The sequence below is a fragment of the Periplaneta americana genome, chromosome 15 (assembly GCF_040183065.1).
Source record: "Periplaneta americana isolate PAMFEO1 chromosome 15, P.americana_PAMFEO1_priV1, whole genome shotgun sequence".
Taxonomy (NCBI): Eukaryota; Metazoa; Arthropoda; class Insecta; order Blattodea; family Blattidae; genus Periplaneta; species Periplaneta americana.
In genome coordinates this window covers 61,707,940-61,721,085 of record NC_091131.1, presented here as the reverse complement: position 1 = coordinate 61,721,085, position 13,146 = coordinate 61,707,940, and the positions used below count along the sequence as shown (strand labels likewise).

General features: G+C 36.4%; 1 protein-coding gene across 1 annotated transcript in view; it reads left to right on the top strand.

The window, feature by feature from the left end:
- The window catches only part of LOC138715716 (trypsin delta-like), a 36,827-nt gene extending 23,889 nt beyond the window's left edge, over positions 1–12,938 (top strand). The window contains exons 7-9 of the mRNA XM_069848771.1: positions 1,576–1,683; positions 7,684–7,836; positions 12,741–12,938. Coding sequence (XP_069704872.1) covers positions 1,576–1,683; positions 7,684–7,836; positions 12,741–12,887 — 408 coding nt within the window. The 3' untranslated portion in view covers positions 12,888–12,938. The remainder of the gene's footprint in view (positions 1–1,575; positions 1,684–7,683; positions 7,837–12,740) is intronic.
- Positions 12,939–13,146: the final 208 nt, after the last annotated feature.

Sequence of the window (13,146 nt, the reverse complement as noted above, 5' to 3'; positions counted from 1 at the left end):
TCTTTCATTTCCCTACGTCCATTATGCACTACAGGTGATTACAACTCAAGAGACAAGAGAATATTGAACAATTCTGAACAGTTAACTAGAGCACTCCACTCGCTCTCCACCGCAAAGATACCACCCCTACTCTGAGCTCGCAAGTTATATCTTCTATTCTCCTCCTTCAGCTGTGACCTCCCTTCAATGAGCACCGTTTGGACAGGTTTGATCTAAGCTGACCACTTTTGTGGGACTATAATCATTTCGCTGTAAGAAAAATCCTAATATAAACAATAGCACGTGACTGAAGTGAGACTTCATTGGCCGCTGTTTGGCGCCATAGATTCTCAGTACATGTTCCCGCCTACTGTTGTACATTCTGTTTCATGTTAAACATTTCCCATTACCCGTTAAGTAGGCCTAACCTCACTACTATGCATTCGTTTGCTTAGGAAACATTTATTTTATAATTACTGTAGTTATATTTTTTTAAAGTCTTATCTCTTCACAATGGACAGTTGAGGATGCAGAAGCCATACTTCAGTACCACGTGCTTACGTGAACAACTACGAGCTCAAGTGACGCCATGTTGTTACAAGAACAGACTACCTCGGTATTACTGTTGGTATTCATCCGCGTTCATAGTACATAACAAAATATAAAAGTAGCTTTTCTTTTACATAGCGTTTGACATATGAGTGACGTTAAATGTTTCATCGTATTTAACAACTAGAATTCAATTTTTTATTCTCAAATAATACAAGATTGTTGTTTCCAAATACGAACTATATTTTCCTGCGTCGTGTGAGTGTTTCGACTGGGAGCCAATCACGGGTATGACAGCAACGTGCTTATGTTTACATTAGGATTTTTCTTACAGCGAAAACAGTATAAATGTAACACGTGTGGTAGTTGAGTGAACAGTAAGCATATCTAATTCCAATACTGTGAACTAAAATCACAACAATTACATAGGCCTAAGTTAATAGAGTAATATTTTCTACCAGCCTCCGGCGTAGCTCTGTTGGCTAAGCAGCTTGCCTGCCGATCAAGAGTTGCGCACGGGCGCGGGTTCGATTCCTGCTTTGACTTATTACCTGGTTGGGGTCTTTCCGAGGTTTTCCCCAACAGATAATATGTCGAATCCTCGGCCTCATCTCGTCAAATACCATCTCGCTATCACAAATTCCATCGACGCTAAATAATCCAGTAATTGATACAGCGTCGTTAAATAACCAAGTAAAAGAGCTATTTTTCTACCAAAAAATTTGTCTCCTTTCTTCACAAAAAATATATAATCATAATTACATCGGACGTTTTAATTACGCCTTACTGAGGTATTTTAAAAAATACGATTTTATATAAAAAAAGACAATTTCGTTACAATTCGCCAAAAAGACAAAATAAGAAATTTATTAAATACTGAGAACGACATGAAAATAGTTTTTCCTTTAATATCGAAAGCTCGGTATCTGCAATCAATACAAAAAAGACATTTTGCCAAACTTCCAAGCTCTAGTTATGAAATTCAAGGTCTGTCGTCCGTATCGTCCCCTGTATTAAAATATAAATAATGACGTATTTTATTTGCAGGTGGATCCGCCCTTCGATTATAGCAAGACCGTGCAACCGATATCTATGCAGAGCTCGCCAGTAGCGGAAGGGACTATGGGAGTTGCTACTGGATGGGGCGTTCTTAGGGTCTGTACTTGCAACAAAGAAAAACTGCAACTGAGGCGTTTCCTGGAATAATAATTTAACGCACGTTACATCGATTTTTCTTGTCTAGCATATATTGAATGATTGAATCCTTAATAACACATCAACATCCTGATAAAATATTATTTCCCTACAACAAACACAACACTCTCTAGAAACATTTTGAATGTCGTTCTGTGCAATGCTGTTACGAGATCTAAAATGTTTGATGAGGTAACTCAAATTAAACATTTTGTAGTTAAGTTCTTGTTCCACAGATCGCCTCAATTATTACTTACTTATTGGCTTTTAAGGAACCCGGAGGTTCATTGCCGCCCTCACATAAGCCCACCACTGGTCCCTATCCTGAGCAAGATTAATCCATTCTCTATCATCATATCCCACCTCCCTCAAATCCATTTTAATATTATCTTCCCATCTATGTCTCGGCCTCCCTAAAGGTCTTTTTCCCTCCGGCCTCCCAACTAACACTCTATATGCATTTCTGGATTCACTCATATGTGCTACATGCCCTGTCCATCTCAAATGTCTGGATTTAATGTTCCTAATTTTGTCAGGTGAAGAATACAAGGCGTGCATTTCTGTGTTGTGTAACTTTCTCCATTCTCCTGTAACTTCATCCCTCTTAGCCCCAAATATTTTCCTAAGCACCTTATTCTCAAACACCCTTAACCTATGTTCCTCTCTCAAAGTGAGAGTCCAAGTTTCACAACCATAAAGAACAACCGGTAATACAACTGTTTTATAAATTCTAATTTTCAGATTTTTTGACAGTAAACTGGATGATAAAAGCTTCTCAACCGAATAATAACACGCATTTCCCATATTTATTCTGCGTTTAATTTCTTCCCGAGTATCATTTATATTTGTTACTGTTGCTCCAAGATATTTGAACTTCTCCACCTCTTCAAAAGATAAATTTCCAATTTTTATATTTCCATTTCGTACAATATTCTCGTCACGAGACATAATCATATACTTTGTCTTTTCGGGATTTACTTCCAAACCTATCTCTTTACTTGCTTCCAGTAAAATTCCCGTGTTTTCCCTAATCGTTTGTGGATTTTCTCCTAATATATTCACGTCATCCGCATAGAGAAGCAGCTGATGTAACCCGTTCAATTCCAAACCCTCTCTGTTATCCTGGACTTTCCTAATGGCATACTCTAGAGCAAAGTTATATAGTAAAGGTGATAGTGCATGCCCTTGCTTTAGCCCACCCTCAATTATTACTGGATACTCAATTTTTAAATTTAGGTTATAATAGGCCTAAGCCTAACGAGTGCATCTTTGACAAATTGTGGAAGACAGGGTCATTTGTTGAAGTCACGCTTGTGGATATTGTATGTGTGGACATTGTCGTAATCATATGTTGTTTTTGCTGGAAGCTCGGCCTCAATGCATACAATATGTGGAAAAGCCAAAATGGAGCGTGTTATCTCTTACATGACCTTCCAACATTTCTCCTTGTAGCTGGTTTGTAGTTAGGCATTCTGTATTAAATACGTTGATCGGACATTCGTTTTACATGCTCATAACATTTTTATTCATAGTTTTTGTATGGTTACGAATGTCCGTGATTGAGATCCACACAGTAAGGTGGGGTGACGAATGTTTTATAAAGATTTAAAGTTGTATTTAGTCTAAACTTTTTCATTACAGTTCGTCTCGTCGTTTCTGTAAGCTTATGGAGCTTTTGTAATTAGTTCTCTACATTGGTGAATTCGTAACATAGATTGCAACTTAGGTAATTAAAAGAACTCACTCTAAAGCTTCATTCTCTGTTTCTACGAAACCGAAAACTTTATTTTAGTGTTCAAATGTGCAGGTTATATTTGCTATTAACATTACTATGGTAATGAAAAACAATTATAGTATACACATGATTTTAAAATCAGATTTCTTAGTCCACAGCTATGGAATAACTGTTAGCATGTCTGATCAGGAAACGAGCGGGCTCGGTTTGAAGTCCTGGTTGAGACAAGTTACCTGGTTGAGGTTTCTCCTGGGTTTTCCCATCAAGACATTAAGAGCAAATGCTGGGTACTTTCGGCGCCGCCGCGTAGCCGTTGAATATTTCTGATTGTTATTAGAAAATGGGACATTATTTCTTAATTAAATGGTTAGCAAAGACGCAGTATTTCAAATTTTCCAAGCATAATACTAATTTCAAACTCAGACAATTGGCATTTTATTTTCGTATTTAACAAAACAAACGACTGGTGAGCAATATCAACTGAGAATAAGAGATAAACTGTTATAACAGTACCTTTACCAAACTCTGCTACATATTGCTTACATTTACTGCATAAAATCTACCACACATCATAAAATTATGTGATGTACAGTACATAGTTGTGGGCCTACCTGACAGATGAACTGATGTAGACCGAGTGTTCTTGCAAGGGAAGTGACTTTGATTTAGGAAAAATATAACCTAACAATACCAATATCAGCAGCGCTCCAATCTGCAGCTTCGGCAAGTTCTTAGATGGCTTTGCTGCCTGTCGAGTCACGAGGATCAGTTAAAAGCAACAGAACAATGGTTCGACGAAGTGCGCTTGGTTTTCTCTCAAACTCAATCCTCTACGACCTATTCAAATCCTAATTATTATTAATTACTGTAGTTACTATACATACAAGATGTTTAAAAAATACATGACAAATTTTTAGGTTGGATTCCACACATGTAGACGATAAAAGAATGTTATATAAACATAGATCCAGAAACTGATAGTTACTGAGATATCAGACATTGAAGTATGACAGTTCTGCAAATTAATTGTACAAAATTGTGTTCGATTCTCGTGAACAATACATATAGGTAGTTGTAGCTGGTAAAGATCAGTGCTGAACGGAATCTGTTAGCACTCGTAGATTGATTGTAGTACCGGTAGTAGTTTAAACACTAAATAGGTAGGCATGGGCTCGCCGTTATTGTACTGTGGACAAGGTTCTGTAGATGCTACATGCTGTCGTAAGGTGGGGGAGTAAATCTTTTAAAATGATTCTGCACATCTAGGCCCTACATATTGCAGGCATGTCAAAACCCTGCACATAGTGCAACTGTTTCTGTGCGATGTGCACTCTCTATTCCCCTACCTGGAGGGAGTGAATCGCCTTAGAGGGGAACGCGACAGAGCTATACAATACCTCCAGCAGATTTGTTTCAGTACCACAGTTTCAGTACGAGTGCCGATTTGGCTGTGTCTGTGAGTGTGTTATGATAAATAAAGTGAGGAGTTCACAGATAACGGAGAAGAGAAATTACGAATCATATAACATAATTATTATAATGTTTTCCTCAGCCAACAATAATAGTTATTTTAAAATGAAAAGCTTTCATCAGCCTATGTCGAGGTAATAGTGTTGTGAGGTGACAATTTAGATCAGATTAGTAAAGTTCTCAAAATATGATATTGCCAGCGCTTAGTTCTTAATCAGTACTCTCACGGCAAAACGTACTTGACAATGGCGTTGTTTTGGAGTCTGTACTAACACAGCCATCAAAGGTTAGACGACTTACGACTTTCATTTCATAAACTGGTATGTGATGAGAATATAGTGAGGAATACTTGTGAGGTTCTTGAGGTTGTAAGGAGAGAAGAAAACAACTATTTGCAAGGCGGAAAAATTTTCTGGAAAAATATATAATGGTAAATTTTCCATCTCACGTCACAAAATTAATTCAATATACTTATATTAACAAATCTTTAAATTTGACATAAAGAAAATATCGTCGCTTCACAGCTTGTGAACTACACTTTTAATTTCTTTGAGTAACGCTCCCAACTTTTCGATACTTGCTCTCAACGTTTTCAATTAAACTATATGCGAATTTAAATTCTAAGCTTAATTTATATTTATTAATATTAATATTAATTTTATTGGCATACAGCAAAGAAATAATTTCAGTGTAAAAACTTCACAATATCCTACTGCATGTAATTAATTGGGAGTACAATATTTTCTTCAACACTTGTGCACCAATGGTCACAGTAAATAATAATGCTTGACGAACAATGAAAGAGTAGGGTCTATTACTTTAAAATAATTAGTACCTACTACGTAAAATGAAATACTTGTTCGTTTCTTGTTGTTTCGAAATTACTGCGACTTTTTTCTTCAAATACTGTATAAAAATCATATTAATAAATTATGCTTTACAAACCACTACTTTGTGAAGTATAACTGAGTAAACCTAAAGTTTCTTGTATTACAATTGTCAAATATAGACACTGATAATAACTGTGTTTTTTTCGTTATGCTAACTATGTTTATAATGTCCAAATGTCTATTTAATCCAACCCTAGAAGCGCAGAATAGATTATTGTACACACCTCCAGCTAAGAACGGGTAAGAGCAACGCTTGATTGATGCAACCTGCACAGACCGGCGATCCGCGCACATAACTGCACATTTAGATTCTGATTTCTGACATGCCTGACGTATTGTTTCTGAGCTGCTGCTGAAGTTTTACTTTGACTGCTGATGTGAACATAAAATACTTGATTATCTGATATCTCAATACTTATCAATTTCCGGACCCATGTTTATATAACATTTTTATCCTCTACGTGTGTGGAATCCAACCTTGAAATTTTGCCGTGTATTTATGAAACAACCTTTATAGTACTGTCTTCCTCCGACGAGTTTAGTGCTGGGACCTGAGGTATTCTTGCCATCGGTGCGGGGGGGGGGGAGGTTGAAGGGAGATTCTTTTGTTGCTACAGCCAAGCCGAGTCGAGCGGAGTGGGAAGTATTAATCGTCCAAAAATATGCAGTCTTCAGTTTGTAGTAGTGTGTGAATATTTCATATACATATTATTTACCTAGGCCTGTGTGATTTTGTTATAAATATATTAAATATATTGTAATTTTTGCTCAAACATCTCCCTGATGTTAGCTATGTTAATATTATATGAATGACTCATATTAAATATTTCACCGTTACAAGTCATTTTTAAGGAAACATGCTGTGGAAAATGGGTCAACGAGACGAGCAGATATTTTAGCGTACAATGCTGACACTAAACAGGGCATCATTGTGGATCCCACGATACGTTTTGAAGTAGAATGTCATCAGTCAGCCGAGGTCCACCTTGAGAAGAAGTCGATCTATGAGCCTACAGTCAACTATTTCAAGCTGAAATATGCCTTAATTCACGTTGAGGTATTGCTCATAGGTGCTCGAGGGACTATACCAGCTTTTTTCGAAGAATTTCGACGGCAGTTTGCTCTGCCAACATCTCTGAGGGATGACATTGTGATAATTGTGTTAAAAAAATCCTGCCAAATCCTAATTAATCACATGGTACCACATTAATAGCAATTGTAATTTTTCACGCCCTTTTCTTTGTTTCCCTTTTTTAAAACTTACTATCTATGTTTACATATGTATGTATAATATTTTTTTTAGGATATACTGTGTCCGTAAGGGCTACCCTCAATGGGGGGGGGGGCAGTTTAATATTATTATTATTATTATTTTTAAATTGATTACTTTACAAATTTAATTCAATTCTACTAATCACTAAATTTTATAGCATGATTCTTCTTTTCATTTATATTCTTGTAGTTTTATTATGATTTTTATGTTTATTTATGTTATTGTATTTGTATTTCTGATGGTGTGATGACCTTAACTTCACCAGAATAAATAAATAATAGACTAAATAAATAAATAAAATATTCTACAATACTTTCCTTCTCTGAACACGTAAGTACGAATGGTTGTATCTCTATATCGCCAAAAATACGTTAGAAAACTATAGGCATACTGCTCTCGTAAATTGGGCGAATGTTTTCAGTATGATTGTACTTCCTTCCAGACTGGCGATGTCACTGTTCCCTCCCACTCCAGTACCGCGCTAGACTAGTCGGAACCGCATTCTTCTCAGCCCTAAACTCCTCAGAGGATGACAGTACCGGTATAGTATGTGTGGCGTAATAATAACAATCATCTCTGTGGTATGTTCATAGGAGAGAGGGAGCAAGCCGCACGTGTTGCAGCAGGTTTCACTGTCGATTCTGAACACCGATAAGTGCAAGAAGATTTACCAAGATAAGGGTTACCAAAATTTAACTCACGACGGCCAAATGTGCACTCTGGAAGATTGGAAAGACGCCTGTCAGGTAATAGCCAAGTCATCACCTCTACAACACTGTATCCTAATTTTTACCTTTCCGTAATTTACATTAAAGAGAATTGTTGGGATAGTGCGGAAAATACACTTAGAGACACACATCAAGGTCTTTTTTTTTTTATCTAGATAATCACAAAGTTTCTTTCCTCCAAAGTCTTTTCTATTTATGTTCATGTAATATTTCTGAAACACTACAGATCTCAATCCTTCGCAAAACTATGACTCTTTTAAACTGTGAAGCATTGATTTTCAACTTAAACAATGTAAGTAATTAATTAACTAGCGGACTTACTCGTGTTAATTATGTAAGCCGCACAGACTTACATAATTAACACGAGTAAGTCCGCTAGTTAATCAATTACTTATATTCAAGTGTTAAAAGTAGTGTACGCAAGATTCAAAATGGATTATCAAGACAACTCTACAAGTCAACTAGTACACAAATACAGGTCAGCGCGCATCAAGACTATCAAAGCCTCACACAACATCAGATTCAATCACATATGTTTAAACCAGCAGATCACACCAAAATATGCACAAATACACATAAAAACACATCACACATAGCTCAAAAAACTAAAACCCAAGCACAGAATCTACACATACAGAACAACATCAAACACCTACATCACATGAAAAACAAACATAACACAAACGCCTACAAAACATATCTACATCTAGCACACATCACTCACCATACAGAACTTGAAGAAATCATAACACACACTAACGAAATAATATCGAACATCAGCCACAAAATAAAGAAACGACACAATACCAAGATAGCAAAACTAAAAACACAACAAACAAAAACACACAAATCAGAACACAAATTCCATCCAAAAATACACAACACAACAAACATAACCTTCAACCGCAACGAAATCATTCTACTGGAAAAAGGATTAAAACATAACATACCACAGCTGAGGATGGTGAGATGAAGCACCGAAACAGCTGTAAGCCGCACAGACTTACATAATTAACACGACTAAGTCCGCTAGTTAATCAATTACTTATATTCAAGTGTTAAAAGTAGTGTACGCAAGATTCAAAATGGATTAAACAATGTATGACGATGCAGCGTAATTTCTCTACGAGAAGTGGTGTGGACCATTGGTCAAAGCGCAGAAGGACATGTAGCCTAGTGCTATGTCTCAAACAACAAAATATCAGGCAATAATTAATATTTTATTCGAAGGAATTTATTGATACCCTAATTCAAAGGGAAATATTGAAATGTAGTTTTTATTACACACATTACAACGATTTGTTATTTGTTCTGGAGACCTGGCTCGAGACCTCGCAGAGTGAGGGTGAGTGTGAAGTATTAATGGAATTATGAAGACAATGGTGAAGGAAACAGGACGATTCCAAGATGTTTCTCGCGCCCGCTTTGTCTACCACAAATTTCTCCATAATCAGGACTGGGATCGAACACGGTTCTCCATGATGGAAAACAGACAGGCTAATAACTCGACCATGAACGAATAAAAGGGAAATACTTAAATACCCTTTTATTATTGGGGTAAAATTTATAGCTCATATGTTCCCTAATTACGAGGGCTATTCATAAAGTAACTTCCGTTTTCATATAGTGTGCTTAACAACAGAGACAGTGGCGCCGCTCTTGCGATGGAGTGTATCTTGAAGAAGTACGCATCGAGCAGCGGTAGAGTCAAGGTCGTGTCTTTGTTCCTCTCTGAGCCACGTGCTGTCAAAATGTGTGCTGCAATCGCAAGTCCCGCCAGGTGTGAGGTACTGTCTGTAATAAGATTTCTTGTGGCCAAAAACTGTAAAGCTAGTGAAATCCATCGCCAACTTTGTGAAGTTTACGGGCCAGACGTAATGAGTGAAGGTGGTGTAAGACAATGGTGCTGTATGTTCAAAAATGGGTGAACCAATGTCCATGATGAAGAGAGAAGTTGTCGACCGAGTATCGTGAATGCAGATCTGATTCATATGGTTGACAAAAGGGTTAGAGTAAACCGCAGGTTCATCATGGAGACGTGGCTTGGCTCGAAGCGCTTTGACGATGACGAAAAATTGAAAATCAGCGTCGTAGGTTGGCTTCAGTCGCAGGCGGCCGAATTCTACGACTGCGGAATTTCAAAGCTCGTCAAACGCTACGACAATTCTCTCAATGTGACTGGAAACTATATGGAAAAATAAACTAGAGTGTATACTTTCAAACGTATTGTAACCAAATTCTGTAACGTCATTCACAGGTTTGTAAAAAATAAACGGAAGTTACTTTATGAATAGCCCTCATATAAGTAGGGTATATGTAGGCTATTTGCCTGAAAAAATGTGTGAAATATTAGTATTACCCCCAATATAAGTGGTTAATGTAATTAATAGGCTTCAAATCGCCAGTTACGGGATTAAAAAATTTGTGGTAAAGACAGTGTACAGCGGTGCACTCATTTCGGGTAACTAAGTGGCCGGGATCCGACGGGATTAGCGCCATCTTGAGTCACTAAATGATTACTTACGCATATCATATCATAATAATATAACATAGTGCGTTGAACATTGTGCCACTGTCACATATTTTGTGACACAGTACATGAGAGTAGGTCACCAAAGAGAAAACTGAGAGATAGAACTTAAACTGAGGGAATTCGATCCAGCATCGGAGCTGGAATTCGGTGTGGCTTAGTTGATAAAGCGTCAGCACGTAGTCCGCGACACTGGTGTTGGGAACCCCTGAACTAGGCTACGTAGGTGAAACAGTGCAAAGCAATACAGAATCTTGCAAGTTCTGTTTTTGTATATACCGTATGGCTCCTGACACAAACTGGATACGTACGTTTCTACTGATCTGTGAGCAAGTCGAGTACACTTTTTATGTGACACTCGGATTTGTTCACAGGATTTTTTTAAGTTATACCTTATTTCTTTATTACTGAATTTTACGAATTATTAAACTATTTCTCAAACTATCTTTAAATTGAAAGCAGAGCTAGCTTTTCTTCAGTTCCAATATGCTTTTGACAATTAAAACTTGGTTTGTAAAATTCTTCTTAACTAACTTATCAAATTCCTAATACTGTTTTCATTAACCTGAAGCATTGTATTGTATTGTATTGTATTGTATTGTATTGTATTTATTAACATTCCAGGGTATTCATACATTGCTTACAGCTAGAATACGGAACAAGTCAAAAAACTTAATACTATTATAAAATTTTAATTTATAGTCACAGTCTAGATTAAATATATACAGACGAGATTTACAATATAGTCTACTAGTACAACACAAAGTTTTAGTAGACTATCAATTTCATGAAGTGTTATTGAATGTCATGAATTCACCTACAGAATAGAAGGCGTGAGAAATTAGGTACTTCTTTAATTTGGCCCTAAATAATTTTATGTTTTGAGTTGCATTTTTTATATCGATAGGGAGGCTATTAAAAATTTTTACTGCCATATAACGCACTCCTTTTTGATAGCACGATAGACTTGCCGATGGAGTATGAAAGTCATTTTTTGACGTGTATTTATGCTATGAACTGTTGAATTAGTTACAAAGTTTTCACGATTACATACGAGGAAGATTATTAATGAAAAGATATACTGACAAGCCATGGGCATTATTTGTAGTTTTTTTTAATAGTCCTACTCGACTCCCTAGATTTGGCACCTACTATTATTCTAATTACTCTTTTTATAATAGAAATATACTGTTACTATCTGTGGAATTTCCCCAGAATATTATTCCAAAACTCATTACCGAGTGGAAGTATGCAAAATACATTGTTTTTAAGCTATTGATATTTACTATATTTTGCATAGATCTAATAGCAAAACAAGCTGAATTTAGTTTGGGGGTAATTTCTTTAATATGATTTTTTTTTCAATTTAACACATTATCGATTTTTAAGCCAAGAAATTTGGTTGTTGTTGTTTCTAATAGGGATCTATTGTTAATTATTGCGCTAGAAATTTGCGACGTTGAATTTGGACAGAATTTAAATTGAATTATGTTAGTTTTGTTACAATTTAATACCAATTTATTGACTGAGAACCAATCACATATTTTGAAGAGAATTTCCTCTGTTGAAGATTGAAATGTAATTAATCAACTACACCAAGAATCTCATTCAACATTAACTTCGAGCAAAACCTGCGTTTCTTCATAAACTGTTTCAGCCAATGAAGTTCCCCCCTCCTTTTGCAAGACTATATTTTAATAGTACAGATTCAAAATTATAATCGCATTCTAAATCAGGATACATTTCATACAATAAAAGCTGGAAGAACGTAAAATGGCCATAAGTATTGAATGTCTTTTGTTTCAGTTATTTCTCCGTCTATAGCTACTGTAAAGGCCCATTCACAATGAAAATGAAACATAACCGTAACATAAACACAGAAGTTTACGCCCAGGCTACCAAATGGAATCATTCACAATGATTCACATAAGCACTGACATAAACATTACCGTAAGACGTTTACAAGAGCGCTGAAGTATACGAGAGAATATGAGGAAATGGCGTCGTTGTTATGTTTCCATGGTTACCAAGTATGTTTGCGGTTATGTTTATGTTCCCATAGTGAATGATGATATGACTTCTTGATTTTACCGTAACGTTTATATTCTTAAGTTAACGCTTACGTTATGATTTTCATTGTGAATGAGCCTTAATGCGTAGCATCACATGTAAACCTTGTTCTCTGTTATGGCAGCTCCTCCGTATCTCATCTGTTATAATCTCTCTCTCACAGCACAGGATTTTCCTGCTGTACCCTGTTATATCCCATTAATGTCTCCTAGAATGTGCTTATCTAACAGTAAGAATTCTAAAATATTACAAATAAAAATAAATAAATAACAAAAAAAATTAATAGATCAAATGCAAACTGACTCGCATGTTTCTGTTTCAGGGCGACTCTGGAGGACCCCTCGCCGTGGACGGGAAACTCGTGGGCATCACATCCTGGGGAGTGGGATGTGCACGTCGAGAGAATCCCGGTGTATTTACTGATGTATCATATTACCGTGGATGGGTGAAAAATGTCACTGGTATTTGAAGAGAATAAATAAGACATAGGCACATAATTCATTGTTTTATCCCCCATGAGATTGGGAGTTCACTCCACTCTCAATCTCATTAGCCAACACCCACGAAGACAGATTGTATTAAGGGTTCAGAGCCATAGTGATCAAGCACCATTTGAGCCGTTCGGAGCAAAAGTGGTGTAAGTCAAAATTGGATAAAGAGGTTTAAAGTAAAAATTCTGTAAAATACAGCGCAAAGTAGTAATTAATATTCACTTTATTTAAACTATT